Source organism: Rhinoderma darwinii, chromosome 8 (assembly GCF_050947455.1).
Source record: "Rhinoderma darwinii isolate aRhiDar2 chromosome 8, aRhiDar2.hap1, whole genome shotgun sequence".
In the NCBI taxonomy this organism is placed as follows: Eukaryota; Metazoa; Chordata; class Amphibia; order Anura; family Rhinodermatidae; genus Rhinoderma; species Rhinoderma darwinii.
The window spans coordinates 68,068,601-68,087,581 of record NC_134694.1 but is presented as its reverse complement, the minus strand read 5'-3'; the positions used below and the strand labels follow the sequence as shown (position 1 = coordinate 68,087,581).

Sequence of the window (18,981 nt, the reverse complement as noted above, 5' to 3'; positions counted from 1 at the left end):
ATAAGACAGAGCTTTTTTTGCCACCAACGGCATCTCGCGTTTATACCCACGAGACACACAAACACACACACGATCCTATGTTTGGTGCATAGAACACACAGTCCTCGGGAATGTCAGAAGATTTAAAACATTGACTCTGCAAAGCCCCTGACAATTTACTGCAGAGCAATACAATAGTGAAGAAACGCGTAGGGCTAGTAGATTTTAGGTAGACGGAGGGTGATTAGTAGCATAATAGCCAAGAATCTCCCACTAATAAATATAGCTTCACTAGTTATATGTATCAGACTCAGTGGCCACTGAGTTACTGAGAGAGGAAGCAATACCTTATTATAGAGAAAGGGAAATTATAGTGCAGAGTATTTAGACTAGTGGGGTGACTGGTCCCAGCGATCAATAGATATCAGAATTGTTTTGTTTTTTTATATTCGGATTATAAAAGATATAAAAAATATACACCTGGTCTATCTAGACGATTGTGTCAATACAATGTGCGTAAGAACTAGACAACCACATATATATTAATATATTCGTATTGTAATTGCTAGTTTTACATAAATTAAATATTTAAGGTTGTGTATTCCCAAAACGATATCCCTATTTGTGCTTATTCAGTGAAAAATAATTAACACAAGCATTACCGCTCATTTTGCAAATACATATTTCTGACTACAAAGTTTTGTCCACTATACAAAGGGGCAGATTTATCAAAATGGACGATTCATACATCAGTCTAAGGGCTCATTCAGACGAGCGTGTATCACGTCAGTGTGATGGCCGTTAAAACAACGGCCGTCACGCGGACTCACGTATTTCAATGGGGCCGTTCACACGACCGTTGTTTCAACAGAGTGTGTGAAGGGTCCGTGAAAAAAAAAAATAGGACTTTTTGCGATTCACGCATCCCTCCATAGACTCTAGTCTATGGGGGATGCGTGATAACGCCTCCCGCACTGGTGCACCTTGGTCTTGAAAAACTGTCGTTTTTTCACGTCCGAGGTTAGCCACGTTTGTGTGAATGTAGCCTATGTGTAAAGATCCCTGGAGTAATGGTCCTCTTACACAGCCAGACATGGGCCATGTAAATGAGCGCCGATGAACGAGACAGTTTGTTGATCAGCGCTCGTTTGCTCCTTTGACCAGAAGCTACGATAACTGGGACGGGCGCTTGTTACCAAGATCGCTCGTCCCCATACATATCTATCATGTCGGCTGCACATCTCCCTGTTTACACAGGTGCTGCCGAAAACCATCATATTAACGAGCACTTGATTAACCTCTTCATGACCAGGAGCTTTAACCCCCTTCCTGAAAAGGTCCATTTTTAAGTTTTAGCCATGTGCCAATTTAAAAGCAAATTATTGTTCTATTATTTTTCCAACCTACATGTATTTTAGTCTTGTTTTTCTCAGAACATATTGGGCTTCCATATTGTGTAAAAAAAGAGATATTTTACTTTTTTTTTTTAAATATGGAAGGAAAAATGGAAAAAAATGTGAATGTGTGATTTTAGGTGATTTTTTTTTACATCTGGTGCATGCCACTGGGTAAACACACTTGAATGAATACATATTTGGCAACTTCTACCGACTTCAACGATACCAAATACATGAGCATTTCTTACACGCTGGGCGCATGGTGGCGCTTATAATGAATGGTGCGCAAACTAGCTTTTAGGGAATGAATTTCTAAAGCTGGTTTGCTGACACCATACGACCATTACAGATATAGTGGCGTTTCCAGTCCACAAAAACTGAGGGGCCATAAATACCTGGCACCTCCGATCGGCTGTTTTGAAGAAGCCACAGTGCTTATACGAGAGCTGCTTCCCCTTTATTTCCTTTATTGCTCACACTGTGAATCGACGACACACTTGTAGTGGCGGTTCACAGTATTACAGCCTTCTCCCATTCAAGTGTATACTGTAATACTGTGACGATGGTACGAGCATCGAGGCCCCTACAAAACATCTTATCGGTAGGGCTGTGGGGAGACGGGCCACCACCAATCAGATTTTGATGGCTAAGGCTCTATTCACGCAACAGGGTCCGAGTGTCGGCCAATAAAAACTGCATTTTTTCTCTTTTTGTGTCCTGTGTTCCAGCCAAACAGCCCCCCCCCCCTTGTAGGTAGTGCCACACAGCCGCACCCCCCCCCCCCCACCCCTCTGTAGGTAGTGCCCCACAGACCCCTTGTACATAGTCATCCCCCATAAATGGCACCCCCCCTACCTTCCTGTAGGGGACAGCTCCAGGAAAAGTCCCTCACTTCACGGTCCATATATGGACCGTGAAGTGAGGGACTTCTCCTGGATTGGTATCCCTGGCCACAGCGGTGAGGATTCCGTTTCAGAAGTCCCTGACGTCGCTGAGTCCATATATGGACAGTGAAGTCAGGGACTTCTGGAGCGAAATCCCCAATCCCCGGCCACAGTGTTGCCGAAGTTGTGGCCGGGGATTGGGGATTCCGCTCCTACAGGGAGCAAAAAAAATACTCTCCTCCTCCTATGCACTTCGCACTGTGAGGAGGAGAGCGAGCGAGCGACGGAAAACAAGGCCGTCACTCAGAACGCATTCAAATGATGGCCCTGTATTACACGGCCCCATAGACTTCAGAGGGGGCCGGGAGAACGGCCGAAAATAGAGCATGTCCCATTTTTTGATGGCCCGGTTTATCGAGCCGTCAAAAAAAAAAAAAAAGTCGTGTGAATAGCCCCATTTGGGGTCTATTGTTCCTACTGCGGCCGTGTGACTAGGGCCTTATCCGGAGGATATCCATCAGTTTTTGTGGACTGTAAAACCCCTTTGACACCCCAAAAATGATTATTTTATGGAAAGCAGACCCCCAAGGTATTAATTTAATGACAAAGATTTAAAGATCTGCCGTGTAAAATGTCTGCAGCATGCAGATAAGTTTTGTAAAATCTCATCAACTTGTCTTGTACTGTAATCCGCTGCAGACTTTGCCTGTGAAGATCCGCAGGTCAAATTTGCAGTGAATGCGCCACATCTAACGTCACCCTAAGGCACAATTTACAGTTTTTTGGTGCGGATTTTGACGTGGAAACCGCGTCGGAATCAGCACCAATATACAGCCGAAACGTTTTTTTCCGGGGCGGCTGGGAGGCAGAAAAAGTGTTTTACAACCGCTTTCCTCAATGGCCTCAGTCGAAAAACACGGCAAAAAGTGCAGGCAGGTCAAAATCTGCCTCAAAATTCTCCATTATACAGGTTGTCCAACCAAAGATCGCCACGTCCCATAGCCTACACCGCAAGTAATGAAAGTCAACGTGGTCACGTTGCAACCTGCAAGTAACTGCGTCACGAGTTTGGATTTCTTGCAACTGTCATCTCGTGGCAATTTGCGCGTTGCGACACAACCTCATTGACTTACATGCAATGTAGGCTACGGGACATAGCGATCTTTGGCCGGTCGACCTGTGTCGTGTGTGGCCAAAGTCACCGTGTAGTATATAGACAAATTTATTTATAGAGGAAAAAAAAAACAAGGTCTTTTTTTTTTTTTTTACATTACAGGAGAAGATGCAACTGGTGATCGCTGTGGCAGGCTGTCCAGAAACCACTCTGAAGCTCTGTGATACAGCTGCATCATGGAGCTCCTAACCGTCGGCACGGATGTGTGATCGCTGTGACAGGCGGTCATAGCGTTCACATAGCTTAGTGGCTTACCGTCGGCGGGTAAGCGCTGCTGGGAGGAGCAATGTGATCGCTGTGACATGCTGTCACAACAATCACATGACCGGAGACCACACTGAGTGGTCTCCGGGTGAAAGCTCTGTGATATCAGCTGTCTCACAGAGCTCCTCATACGGCGCTTAAGCTCTGCTGTTAGGAGCAACGATCACATGACCGGAGACCACGCCGAGTCTAGAGACAGCTGTATCTCGGAGCTAAAGGCCGGAACTCAGGAACGGCCCTGCAGAGTTAATTGCGGAAGTGGTTAAAAAAAAAATTCAAACGCGACAGGAAAAATACAACAACCGATTTATCCCTTGCCAAGCAATACACATATGGTTGAGACACACACAGGTCGGATACGACGTGTAAAAGTACACCGCGTATCCTTCATGGATGCTGCAGGGAATTCCGTCCCAAAAGACGCACCAAATTGTGGTTCAGTTTTTTGGGCGGAATTTCCGCTGCAGAAATAAAAAACAAATTATACTTTCCACCCAGGCGTTGAGATGGGGACTAATCACTCTGCTATGAACACAGCCCAGCCTCCTGGGATGAGGCTGTAGTTCATGTGATTGGCTGCAGCAGTCACATGGGATAAATAGTCATCCCAGGAGGAGGAGGATCGTGTCGATATGACAAAGCCCAGGGGTAAGCATGAAGGTTATTTCTCAAGCAGAAATTATTATTTTTTGTTTGCGACTTTTGCAGCATAATCGCAGCTTTTATACTGCAAAAATTTCAACTTTTGCCTATTTGTTGCAAGTTTTATCTGCCTATCGAATTCAATGGGGAAAACCCAAAACAGAAGGGCAGATATTCCACAACATAAATTGACAAAACTGCAGTTTAAAAAAAAAAAAATGCACCACAGGTCAATTTCTGAAAGTTTTTTTTCTAGATTTTCTCCGCTGTGTGTGGATGAGATTTGTTGAAATCTCATCCACTCTGCTGCTACAGTACTAGGCTGCAGATTTTCCACAATGAAATCCGTTGCAGGAAATTTGCTCCCACTTCTATATGCTATTGACAGATTGTTTTACAAAACCCAATTCACATGCTGCAGAAGAAAGCCACAGATTTATTTATTTTTATGCTGGAGGATTTTCAAATATTTGCAAGGAGAGGGTTAAACCCATTGCAAAATCTACAGTAAAAACCTTTCTACCGCATTCGACCTTTGCATACAAGCTTCTGTCCAGAGCCTTATACAACTGGCAGCGCCACCACTTCTGCACTATTTTCTTAAAGGCAATGTACCATCAGAAAACAACCAATCGTTTAAATCAAGCTTTTAAGTTACATTTTTTTTTGAATTTCAGGTCGTTTTTTTTGTTGTCATTATCTAAATTTAAAGGGAATGTGTTGCTAGCAAAAAATTCATTTTTTTTTAGTTAAACAATTAGTGTGTAGGTGATTAAACATTGTTCTAATTTTTTTATTTTTTTTCACGAGTCAGGAAATATTATAAATTAGATTCTAATTTATAATATTTCCCAGCACTGGTCACTAGATGGTGCAATTCCCAAAATTGCAGCATTGCATGTGGTAAAGCAACCACATTGCTTTATGCTGCAAAATTGGGAAAAAATCCCTCGCTCTAGGGAGCTCTCAGAATCCCCCCCTCCTTTATCCTGGCTAGTGCCGGGAGAAACGAGGGGATTGAACGGTCAAACCTCCTACACTGTGTGTCGCCATTTTTTGAGCTAACACACAGTGTAGAAGGTTTACATACAGTAGTAAACACACACTGAAACACGAACATACATAGAAATCACTTACCTGCTCCTGCCGCCGCCGCTCCGTCTGCTGCTGCTGCTCCAAGTGCACAAGTCCGGAAGCCGCGACCGGAAGTAGTAATCTTACTGTCCGGCCGCGACTTCCGGTCTACAGGAAAATGGTGCCGGACGGCGCTCAGTTCAACTTGGACTGTGTGGGAGTGGCGCATGCGCCGTTCCCACACAGACGGCGTACACCATAGTGGATGGAACGGGCCCCGTTCGCATTCACTATGGGACTGTAGCTGCCGTATTCCATGTCTGTATGTGTCGTTAATCGACACAAACAGAAATGGAAAAAAAAATAAGGAAGAAAAAGTAAAAAAATAAAAAAAAGTAACACACAAATAAATACAAAAGTTTTTTATAAAACACTAACCTCAAACTGATATAAAAGATTTTTTTTTGGCCACACTATTCCTTTAAAAAAAATCCTCCTAAAACATTAGTTCTCACTCTGGCTACTGAGCCTCACAATAATCACTCCCTATTCTGTAGAGATCACTTCTCAGCAGTCATCTCATTATCATTACATGCAGGATTACAATGACAGGTAACACCTCTATATAAAGAACACACGATCCACCATTGACAATAGGAGATGGACACAGCTCCCCTTTCCTGCACAATGACCTCTGCACATGTCACAGAGCATGCCTAGAAAACGCTCTCATAGACGTCAATGGGTCCCCCTCTGTTCACAGGCTCCTATGGTTTGTGTGGCTGCTGTAAAGCATATCTCTAAATGCTGTTGACAGCAGCTCAGGCAAGATGGCTGCCCGCATAATCATGTACAGAAAAACAAGGGACGTGACTTAGTTGGGAAATGGGATTGTTCCAGTGGAAAGGGGACATGGCTTAAAATGCACCAAAATTTGGCACAAATCGCTGGCGTAAACTAACCAGTGGGTGTTATAAGGAAGAGAAAAAAAATCTAACATGTCTATTTAGATGCACCAAATTTATCATACAGCGTGCACCACTGTGATAAATATGGCTAATCTGTCTAGTCTAAAGTTTACACTGTCTATTTCTTAGACAGTATCGGTAAATCTGCCCTAATACACACTTTGCTCAAGGGGGCACGGCTTCAAATGTGCCACAACGCACCAAAATGTTAGAGCAATAAAGTTAGTCTAAAGCAAGCCAACCACAAGTGGTGGCATAAAGTTAAGACAAAAGTGTATAAAAACGTGCCAAATCTATTATCCAGCATGAGTATCTGTGATAAATTTGTTGCATCTAGTTCTAAGCGGTCTAAATGTAAGACTTTTAGTAAGTCTGCCCCTTCGGGCCTGTGCAGTAATTCGCAGTTAAAAAATAGCCATGGCTTCCATTTCTTCGGGATTGATGACTTATTATGAATTCTTTATGACCAGTTATAATCCCTTTCATCCATTTTTTTCCAGACTTATAATGGGTCAGTCAGATTTTTTGGGATAGAATAGCTGAACATGCAACACTTTTCTGAGCTTTAACAAGCAGTGGAAACTCGACAGAAAAGAACATAGTTAAATACATTGAAAAGAACATACTAAATACATCAACCTCTGAACGTCAAGAAGAATCACTGACATGATACTCTAATACCAAGGACCCACCCCTGCATTTGTTTAGCTTTCCCCTCCACCACACTACCACAATTTCTTACAGCCCAGGATCTCCCCACCTCCAGGGTCTGTTCCCCACACCATTCTCATATCCCGTTTCATAAGTTTAATCAGTTCTCTGCCAATCCCCACCATCCACTATAGGTCAGTGCACTCCACACCACCAGGACACCCGATCCATCTGCCCATAAACAATATTTTATCAACTCACACCCCCCCCCCTTATTTCTAATATTTCTCCTCTATACAACCAGTTCTCCACCATACATCAATATACTCGAATATTGCCAGATTATGCATATAAGATTTTCTCAGATTACCAGCCCATATAATACCCAATCCATGGACTCTTATTTCCCAATGATTAGTCCTGACCTCATATTTTCAAACTATATCCTCTAAGCCCCGACAATCGGACCGTATGTGACACAACTCTACCATCATAGAAGGGAACCACGCCCCCAGTATACCAACCTCTTTCATACACAACTGCCCGCATATACCACTGTTTCCTCAGGCTCTTTATTTTCACACCTACAGTTCACCAACTTCCTGGTGGCCCAATCTCCCATGCAGTTCCACTGAACCACCACAGGGATAAAAGCTGCAATCCATGCTCCAACTAATACTAACCTGCCCTATCATTACAGCACGTTGTCACAAACTTTGACCTCTCCAGGCCTCCATACCTACTCCTCTGGCAGCTATATTAAAGGAAAGGTGTCACGAATTTATTTATTTTTTATATATTATGGCTTTTAGTAGGTCATTAAAACAAATTTTATTTATTTGTGTTTTTGTTGTACGTTTTTCTCTCTTTTACTTCTCTATGGGGGCTGCCTTTTTTTTCATCTCTGTATGTGTCGATTAACAACATACAGAGATGGAATACAAAACCTACATCCCCCATAGGGAATGGAAACGGGAGCCGTCCCATCACTATAGCGTACGCCATCTGTGTGGGAACGGGGCATGTGCCGCTCCCACACAGACCAAAAAGTAGGTTTTCGGCAGAGCGACATCCGGCGCCATTTTCATGTGGACCGGAAGCCGCACAGTAAGATGACGACTTACGGTCGCGGCTTCCGGCCATATGGTCAAACGCAAGGACTAGGTGTGGCGGCAGGAGCAGGTAAGTTGTGTTTGTGTATGTTCGTGTTATACTGTGTGATTACCACTGTATCTAATCCTCCTACACTGTGCATTCGCTCAAAAAAATGGCGGCACAGTGTAGGAGGTTTGAACATTCAACCCCCTCCTTTCTCCTGGCATTAGCCAGGATAAAGGAGGGGGGGATTGTGTGAGGACACTAGAGCGAGTGTGTCTTCTCCAATTTTGCAGCATAAAGCAATGAGGTTGCTTTACCACATGCCAATGCTGCAATTTTGGGAATTGCTCCCTCTAGTGACCAGCACATGGAAATGTTATAAATTAGAATCTAATTTATAATATTTCCAGACTTGTGAAAAAATTAAAACAATGTGTAATCATTTATATACTAACTGTTTAACTAAAAAAATAATATTTCTAGCGACACATTCCCTTTAATATGAAAGTAGTATATCCACTGCACTATACACCAATATCACTGGATACACTCGTACAGCGCACCCGTTCAACATAACAGTTCTTTCTACTGCAAGTTTATTTATTTCATATATGTAAATACTGCGTGTAGTTTTATGGACTTGTTTATGTAGTACGGAACGCGCAATACATCAGACATCAGCAGGTGGGTGGCAGAAAACATAAGCCCTGCCCCCTCTTAAATGTGTTTTTTTCCCCGCACTTTTTTGCTCGTATTTTACCACTTCCTGCTGTAACTACTTGGCCTGATGATACTGGTTCAGCTTTGAAACGCGTAGCCTCTTGCAATAAATCATATGCCATCTTAAATATCTCCAGTTCCCTTCCACCTCTATACCAGAAGTGCCGTTGATGGTTCACCATATTTTTTTTCTCTCTTCCACAAAAAAACAGACATTCCGGCATAGTGTTTTTTTTTATACAACGTTCACCATGCGTTCTAAATTATATAAGATTTTTCTGCGGGTCAGTATGATTCCGGCGATACCCAATTTATAGCACCATGTTTTACAAATTTTTGCACAATAAAATTACTTTTGTAAAAATAATGTATTTTTTCTGTTGCCATGTTGCTTGAACCATAACTTAATTTTTTCGTTGACGGAGCAGTATGAGGGCTTGTTTTTCACGAGATGAGGTATAGTTTTTATAGGTACCACTTTTGGATACATGCGACTTTTTGATCACTTTATTCCAACTTTTGTAAGGCAAAGTGACCAAAAAGCATATTCTGGCATTGTTTTTTTACGCCGTTCACCGCGTGGGATAAATAACATTATATATTTTTATAGATCAGGCCGATACAGTCGCGGCGATACCAAATATGTATGGTTTGTTTTCTTTTCAATAATAAAGGACTTGATAAGGGATAAAGGACGATTGTGTTTTATTTTATCACTTGAAACTTTTAGTCCCACTAGGGGACTTGAGAGCCAACTGTCTGATTTTTTTTCTAATACATTGCACTACCTATACAGCTGACACCGGGGGATGGTGGCACCGACTCCGCTCCACCATTTGTTATATGGATACGACAAAATGCGGGAAGCACTAGCTTTCCATGACGTATCCATACGACAAATTTTGGGAAGGGGATAAAGAGCTGCACCCTGCAGCAAGGCCAGATGATATTTTCCCTGAAGAAGGATCTAGTCCAGTCCCGAAACCTGTCAGATCCAATTTATCATTTCATCATGTTTTAGCAAATTATGCTTTCCAAGCTCTGTTTTTATTTTTTTTTCCAAAAAAGATTAACTAAAAAAAAAGGCTTTTATTTACACCCCCTGCCCTATGTGGAGTTTTATTACTAGCAGCGCCTACAAAAATCCCACTATTTCGTCCTATAAGTAGAAAGGAACTAACAGAAGATCAGCTGTCAGGTCCCATCACAGCACTTCGGGTCTGTTCACACTTGCATTAGTTCTTTTACACCCGTAAAATGCACACTATGCGTATTCGTGGATTTGCAAAGGAGATTTTCCTGCGGCTTACAGTACTAGCAAAGTAAATGAGACCCCAATTAATCTTATCTACACGTTGCAGAATTTTTCCACACGGAAATTGACCTGTGATGCGTATTTTTAAATCTGCATCATGGCAACTCAACTGGCGTTTCCGCTTGCGAATTGTATCGGACAAGTTTATAAAAAAAAACAAAAACAAACAAAAAAGCTGAATAAAAAACACATATCTGCATCAAAACCAGACTATTAGGCTGGATTCCGACAGTTCAGATTTGGCATGTATTTTTTAAGCCAAAACCAGACACCCAGCGTTAAAGAGGCTCTGTCACCACATTATAAGTGCCCTATCTTGTACATAATGTGATCGGTGCTGTAATATAGATTACGGCAGTGTTTTTTATTTAGAAAAACTATCATTTTTGATGGAGTTATGACCTATATTAGCTTTATGCTAATGAGATTACGCTTGCTGTGCTATAGTGTCGGGATTGTGTTAACGAAGTGTCAGGATTCTGAATACACATCACGTCCTGGCTGGAGGTAATGTATACTCATTGTCAGGACACTGCAGTTACGTTATAGTGTGTTTGTGTACGTGGCTGCACATAGCGATATAGATATATCACTATGTGCTCTGTAAATGAATGGAGAGAAGTGTATGACGCCGATTGGTCACTGATTGGTCAGCATCATACACTCCTCTGTACAACGCCCACTTGGCCAAAAAGTAAAACACGCCCAGTTGTCCATTAAGAAACTCATTAGCATAAAGCTAATAAAGGTCATAACTCAGTCAAAAATGATTGTTTTTCTAAATAAAAAAACACTGCTGTAATCTACATTACAGCGCCGATCACATCATGTACAAGATAGGGCACTTATAATGTGGTGACAGAGCCTCTGTCACCACATTATAAGTGCCCTATCTCCTACATAAGGAGATCGGCGCTGTAATGTAGGTGACAGCAGTGCTTTTTATTTAGAAAAATGATCTATTTTTACGGCTTTGAGCGATTTTTAGCTTTATGCTAATTAGTTTCTTAATGCCCAAGTGGGCGTGTTTTTAATTTAGACCAAGTGGGCGTTGTACAGAGTGTATGACGCTGACCAATCAGTGACCAATCAGCGTCATGCGCTTCTCTCCATTCATTTACACTGCACTAGCGATATAGCTGTATCGTTACGTGCAGCTACATACACACACTATAACGTTACTACAGTGTCCTGATAATGAATATACATTACCTCAAGCCAGGACGTGATGTGTATTCAGAATCCTTACACGTCTGAATCTTTTCTGTGCGATTTCCAGCAAGGCAAACGTAATCTCGTTTACATCGTAATCTCGCGAGATTACGTTTGCTTTGCTGGAAATCTCACATAAAAGATTCAGACATGTAAGGATTCTGAATACACATCACGTCCTGGCTGTAGGTAATGTATATTCATTATCAGGACACTGTAGTAACGTTATAGTGTGTGTATGTAGCTGCACGTAACGATACAGCTATATCGCTAGTGCAGTGTAAATTAATGGAGAGAAGCGCATGACGCTGATTGGTCAGCGTCATACACTCCTCTGTACAACGCCCACTTTGTCTAAAGTAAAAACACGCTCACTTGGGCATTAAGAAACTCATTAGCATAAAGCTAAAAATAGATAGTTTTTCTAAATAAAAAGCACTACTGTCACCTACATTATAGAACCCTTCTTATGTAGAAGATAGGGCACTTATAATCTGGTGACAGAGCCTCTTTAACAGCAGAAATATATAAAGAAAGGCCTTATAGGTATGCTCTCCTGGATCCAATTTAAGTTTTGTATTGCAGGCAAAATCTGCAGCAAATCTGCACTGTGGGAACCTAGCCTTAGGTGCGGATTTTACCCGCAGTTTTGATGCAGATTTTCTGCACCAAATTACGCAACGTGTGCATGTAGCCTAAAGGTCAGAAATGCAGGCCCATTATAAATCAATGGATTAAAAAAAATAAAAAAAATAAATTGATCACAACAGATCCATCAGATCCGTTCTGTTAAACGGAAACCATGACACCAGTGTGAACAGAGCTTAGTTCAATCCATACCACTTTTCCCAATTTCTCACCAATGCAAGCACTTTCTTTTCCCCTGAATTCCATGTTAATCACACCTGCCCAAATACAAGGACACAACCGCTCAATCCGCATGCCCACTGTGCCGTAAATGTAAGGCGCTGGTCGTTAGGGCTCAGCGCTATACTGTTCTGGCACAGGGCAGGAAGGGGTTAAGAGAATTGTTGGTTCCTGCTCCTTTATGGGCAGACTGTTCTCTGGCATTACTACAGTATTCGTGAACACCATATCTACCAAGTCACCCACAACTTTTTCCAACATTTACGGGTGGAAATAAGGGGCGTGACCACTTAAACAACAGTTTTCTTCTATGAAAAGTGGGGCAGCAGGTGGTAAGGTGCACTATGGCATAGCGCAGTAACTGCGCCATATTCCTCCAGTGAGGTGGCCAAAGTAGAAATAAGGCACACACGCCATATTAGTTACAGTATTATTAGTGTTCTCTCACATAAATACTAAAGTCACATGACATCGGATATCACCTATCAGACCATCAGTAGCAATGCCAGCTCAGGGCCTGGACAGCAAAAAAACAAAAAGATAACAACACCACCCGATAATTCAGCATTCCACCTGATTTACCACCACAAAAGCAAACAAGCTAAGAGACGGGGAGCAGCCGCCATTACAGTCACATAATGAAAATATAGCAGTCAATATTAGTAATAATCGTGCGACGTGGACAGGAGTACAGCGGGCACTATGTAGGACTAGGACGGAAATAACTACGAGGAACAATGCCCGGTGTGTGCGGCCATAACACAATGTACCGTACATCTATGACGCGCTAATCACATGCTGCCCGGCGTCTATGAGAAGCCGGTCATATCAATAAAAACCCGCATGCAGTTATATCCCCGGCTTCGCGGCCTACCTCATGGGCTCTGCTGTCATTTCTCTCCAAGGCCCGGCTCGTTTTTCGGCCCTTCGCTCACCGATGCCCGTCCATTACCCGGGGATCCTGCAAGAGGGGGAGGGGATGACGAGGAGAAAATACAGACAAGTGAAAATCTCCTCAAAGGTGGCGAGGCCTCTAAGCCGGAGCTAAAGTAACAAGACAAGCGGCGGCTTCAACACTATGACCCAGCGAGTGCCACCTTCCCCCTATAGTGCAGGGGATTGCTCCCTTCCCGGCCTGCCCGCTCCTCCCCTCCTCCCCGGATTACAGATCTATTACTCGGCGAAGAACCAGAAACAAAGCAGTTACCGCCATCTTGTCGGGGGAGGGAGCAGAGAGACGCATCGAATTGGCGCTTTCTTCTCCCACCCGCGCTGATTGGATGAGAGCGGTTCTAGAAGGCTTTTCTGAATGGTTCGCACCGCGGAACAGGGTGGCTGTTGCCAGGGGGTGTGACGTCACCAGTCGCCCAAATTCTGATTTGTTCGATAAAATACTCGGTTGTGTTCCTTATGGTACAAAGGACACCGCTCGTGTTTTCTTTCCTCTTTGGTATTCTGTGACAGACGCGGACCTGGCTATTTATTAGTATTGCCGGTTTAATGGCCGCTCTCCGACACGTGTACTGAGAGGAATGTACTTCTAAGCTCTATGGTGTACATGCAGTAATGGGGCACATTGCAAAAAATCAAAATGGTCCACCCTGGTGGTGCTGGTTCATACATCACACCGCACCAAACATACCTCCCAACCGTCCCAGATTCAGCGGGACAGTTCCGGATTCGGGGCGCTGTCCCAGGCGGCTGGGGGTATGTCCCGCTGTCAACTGTATCTGCGTCCTCAGGACACAGATAGAGTTGAACCCAATTCTGAAGCAGGGAACCGTCAGCTCCCTGCTTCAGAATTTGTTCAGAGCGGAGGGCAAAGGGAGCTCCTCCGATTGCCGAGGACTCCCCGAGCACAGCGCTACTTTAAGCTCTGTGCACGGGGAAGCCCTTGATGACACTATCCATATATGGACAGTGACGTAACTGGCTACTCCTTAAGCGGAATCTCCACTGCCGTTGATCTGGCCAGGGATTCCGCTCCCAGAGGAAACCCCTGAGGTCACTGTCTATATATGGACATTGACATCAGGGGCTCCTGAAGCGGAATCCCTGGCCAGAGTCGGTAACTGGGATTCCTCTCAAGGAGTAGCCACTGGCGTCACTGTCCATATATGGACAGTAACGTCAAGGGCTTCCCCGAACACCGCTTAAAGTAGTGCTGTGACCGAGGAGTCCTCGGCGAGCAGAGGAGCTCCCTGTGCTCCTCCACTCTGAACTAATTCTGAAGCAGGGAGCTGACGGTTCCCGGCTTCAGAATTGGGTTCAACTGTGTCCTGAGGAAGAAGATACAGTTGACAGCGGGACACCGCCCGGAATTCGGGACTGTTCTGCTGAATCCGAGACGATTGGGAGGTATGACTACTATAACATCAAGAGATACTGTTGCATCACCAGGAGACACTGCTGCATTACCAGAAGACACTACTGAATCACCAGAAGACACTGCTGCATCGCCAGGAGACACTGCTGCATTACCAGAAGACACTACTGAATCACCAGAAGACACTGCTGCATCGCCAGGAGACACTTGTGCATCACCAGGAGACGCTGCTACATCACCAGAAGACACTACTGAATCACCAGGAGACACCGCTGCATCACCAGGAGACACTGCTGCATCACCAGAAGACACCGCTGCATCACTAGGAGACACTGCTGCATCACCAGGAGACACTGCTGCATCACCAGAAGACACCGCTGCATCACCAGGAGACACCGCTGCATCGCCAGAAGACACCGCTGCATCACCAGGAGACACTGCTGCATCATCAGAAGACACTGCTACATCACCAGGAGACACCGCTGCATCACCAGGAGACACTGCTGCATCACCAGAAGACACAGCTGCATCACCAGGAGACACCGCTGCATCACCAGGAAACACCGCTGCATCACCAGGAGACACTGCCGCATCACAAGAAGACACTACTGAATCACCAGGAGACACCGCTGCATCACCAGGAGTCACCACTGCATCACCAGGAGACACCGCTACATCACCAGGAGACACCGTTGCATCACCAGGAGACACCGTTGCATCATCAGGAGACACTGCCGCATCACCAGAAGACACTGCCGCATCACTAGGATACTTCTGCATCACCAGGAGACACTACTGAATCACCAGGAGACACTGCTGCATCATCAGGAGACACTGCCGCATCACCAGAAGACACTGCCGCATCACTAGGATACTTCTGCATCACCAGGAGACACCACTGAATCACCAGGAGACACTGCTACATCACCAGGAGACACTGCTGCATCACCAGGAGACACTGCTGCATTATCAGGAGACACTACTGAATCACCAGGAGACACTGCTGCATCATCAGGAGACACTGCCGCATCACCAGAAGACACTGTCGCATCACTAGGATACTTCTGCATCACCAGGAGACACTACTGAATCACCAGGAGACACTGCTACATCACCAGGAGACACTGCTGCATCACCAGGAGACACTGCTGCATCACCAGGAGACACTGCTGCATTATCAGGAGACACTGCTGCATCACCAGACACTGTGGCATTATCAGAAGAAACTGCTGCATCATCAAGAGACACTGCTGCATCACCGGAAGACACTACTGAATCACCTGGAGAAACTGCTGCATCATCAAGAGACTCTGCTGCCTCCCCAGGTGACACTGCTGCATCACCACAAGACACTACTGAATCACCAGGAGATACTGCTGCATCATCAGGAGACACTGCTGCATCACCAGGAGACACTGCTGCATCACCACAAGACACTACTGAATCACCAGGAGATACTGCTGCATCATCAGGAGACTTCTGCCTCACCAAGAGAAACTGGCAACATCAGGAGGCACTGCTTCATCATCAGGAGACACTGCTGCATCCCCAGAAGACACTGCTGCATCCCCAGAAGACACTGTGGCATTATCAGGAGATACTGCTGCAATACCAGGAGACACTGCTGCATCATCAGGAGACACTACTGAATCACCAGGAGACACTGGCATTATCAGGAGACACTGCATCATTATCAGGAGACACTGCTGCATCACCAGGAGACACTGCTGCATCACCAGGAGACACTGCTGCATCATCAGCAGACACTGCTGAATCACCAGAAGACATTGCTGCATCACCAGGAGACACTGCTGCATCGCCAGGAGACACTGCTGCATCGCCAGGAGACACTGCTGCATCGCCAGGAGACACTGCTGCATTGCCAGGAGACACTGCTGCATCGCCAGGAGACACTTTTGCATCATTAGGGTATGTTCACATGCAGTTTTTTCAGGCGTATTTGGAGGCGTTTATGCCTCAAAAAACGCCTGAAAAAATGGAAGCTGAACGCCTACAAACATCTGCCCATTGAAATCAATGGGGAAAAACAGCATGTAGTTCATACGGGGCATCTTTTTACGCCTCTGTTTAAAAAAACGGAGTGTAAAAAGACGCTCCGTAAAAAGAAGTAGCATGTCACTTCTTGAGGCGTTTTTTGGAGCTGATTTTCCATTGAACACTATGAAAACGCCTCAAAAAACGCCTGAAAAGAAGCTCCAAATATCATTTTCAGCTTCAAAAACGCCTGAAAATCAGAGGCTGTTTTCTCTGAAATCGGCTCCGTATTTTCAGACGTTTTTTGTTAAGCGTGTGAACATACCCTTAGCAGACACTACTGAATGAATCATCAGAAGACATTGCTGCATCACCAGTAGACACTGCTGCATCACCAGTAGACACTGCTGCATCACCAGAAGAGGCCGCTGCATCACCAGGAGACGCCGCTGCATCACCAGGAGACGCTGCTGAATCAACAGGAGACACCGCTGCATCACCAGGAGACACTGCTGCATCACCAGAAGACACTGCTGCATCACCAGAAGACAAAAGATGAACCAGGCCAAAAGAACACTTGTCCACAGGTACAGAAACATGATCAGCAGCCAAATAATAGCCCAAAACTGATCCATCAAAGCATTGGGATCAGATAAAGATCTCTATATGATGTAAATCAATAGAAAATTATTTCTATGTGATCATGTATCCTTCCTTGGGTATTTTCAGACGGTTGGGACTAAAATTGTGGCAAAAGTTACATAATTGGTTACCCGTCATCCAGAGGAGCAAATTTGACACGTGGAAGCAAATTAAAGCAATACTGACATGAAGAATAGTCTGTTGCATCAGTCTTTTCCGGATGCAAAGTCGTACACGGTCATGTGATTGAGGCCTAGCGAGAGTACGTTAGAGCCTGTATTGTAGAGTCAGACTACAAAGACCAGTGTGTGGAAATTAATAAGAGATTAACCCCTTAAGTACATGGACCGGTGTAGCGTCCATGGCCGCAGGCCGTCGGGTCTAGTCACCTCCTGATGCCCGCAACCATGGATCTGTGAGTGCTGGTCCCCATCTGCTTCCTATGAGTTACGAGCGCTCATTTCCGGTCCGCTGTGGGGTGCGCGTGCCCGCTCTTAAAGGGCCAGCGCGTGCACATGAAGAGAATCATCATCATCAACACACATGATTTCCTGGACTATAAGAAGGCCCCAACGCTTCTGATCTTTGCCTGAGTGTTGTTAGTAATTCCCAAGTCTGTCTTGCAAATGGTCCCTTAGTGGTTCCCATTCCGGTTGTTACCCGTACCCTGTTACCTGTTCCTGTATCCCGTGCTGTGTTCTTGTTCCTGTGCCTACTAGTTGGAGTCATGTCTACTGCACCTGTGTCATCCGCCACGTCCTGTGTCATCTGCCACGTCCAGAGGGATTCGACACGTCTGGCGCAACCAGCGGCACCTGCTGTCACCCGCCACGTCTGATGTTACCTGCTGCACCCATCTCCATCCGTGCCAGAGCTGCGGCCACTGTTTGGACTATCCATGTACCCTTGTGCGGGACTTTATATTGCTGGGGTTCCCTGTTGTTTGGCCAGCTGCCTCCCTGCTACGGCGGTGCAGCCTAGTGGGTCCACATACCCACACATTCGTGACAGTACGCTCAAGCCATGGACCCTGCTGGCCAACCTGAGACCTTGACAACAGAAGCCATGCTGGTCGAGATGCAAGACCGCCAGTCACGGCAAGGCCAACTCCTCCTGTCGGTGAACGCCATTGCCCATCGGCTGGTTGCTCCAACCACAGTCGTCACCGCACCCATTCCTGCTGTTCCTTCTGCTACACATCCTGTTCTGCTGGGCCTGCCTTCGCTTCGACTGCATGCCCCAGTCCTGGACTGGAATTCTAGAGAGGTTCTCCAGTGGGGCTCCAAGTGCTATGTTCGTTGTCTGTTGCAGATTCTTCCTGTCCAGCCTACTCTGCCTCAGTTATTGGCGGGACTGCCCCCCCCAGTTCGCTCAGTTTGCAGATGTCTTCAGCAAAAGGGAGGCTGAGACGCTGCCTCCACATCGGACTTATGACTGCCCCATTGAACTGGTTCCTAATGCCTCTCTCCTCCGTGGCCGAGTATATCCTCTCTCCTTGCCAGAGTCTCTATCCATGTCGGCCTATATCAAGGAGAATTTGGAGAGGGGTTTCATACGAAAGTCTTCCTCCCCGGCCGGGGCTGGGTTCTTCTTCGTTAAAAAGAAAGATGGATCCCTTCGACCCTGCATTGACTACCGTGGTCTCAACCAGATCACGGCCAAGAACAAATACCTGTTGCCACTTATATCTGAACTGTTTCACCGTGTACGAGGAGCCAGAATTTTTTCTAAACTAGACTTGCGTGGGGTTTATAATTTGATCCGAATCCGTCA

At 45.2% G+C, this 18,981-nt stretch overlaps 1 protein-coding gene across 1 annotated transcript in view; it reads right to left on the bottom strand.

Annotated features, from left to right (window-relative positions):
• Nucleotides 1–13,533, bottom strand: part of ATRX (ATRX chromatin remodeler) — a 224,913-nt gene extending 211,380 nt beyond the window's left edge. Inside the window, exons 1-2 of the mRNA XM_075835712.1 lie at nucleotides 13,453–13,533; nucleotides 13,120–13,206 (exon numbers count right to left, since the gene is read on the bottom strand). Coding sequence (XP_075691827.1) covers nucleotides 13,120–13,139 — 20 coding nt within the window. The 5' untranslated portion in view covers nucleotides 13,140–13,206; nucleotides 13,453–13,533. The remainder of the gene's footprint in view (nucleotides 1–13,119; nucleotides 13,207–13,452) is intronic.
• Nucleotides 13,534–18,981: the final 5,448 nt, after the last annotated feature.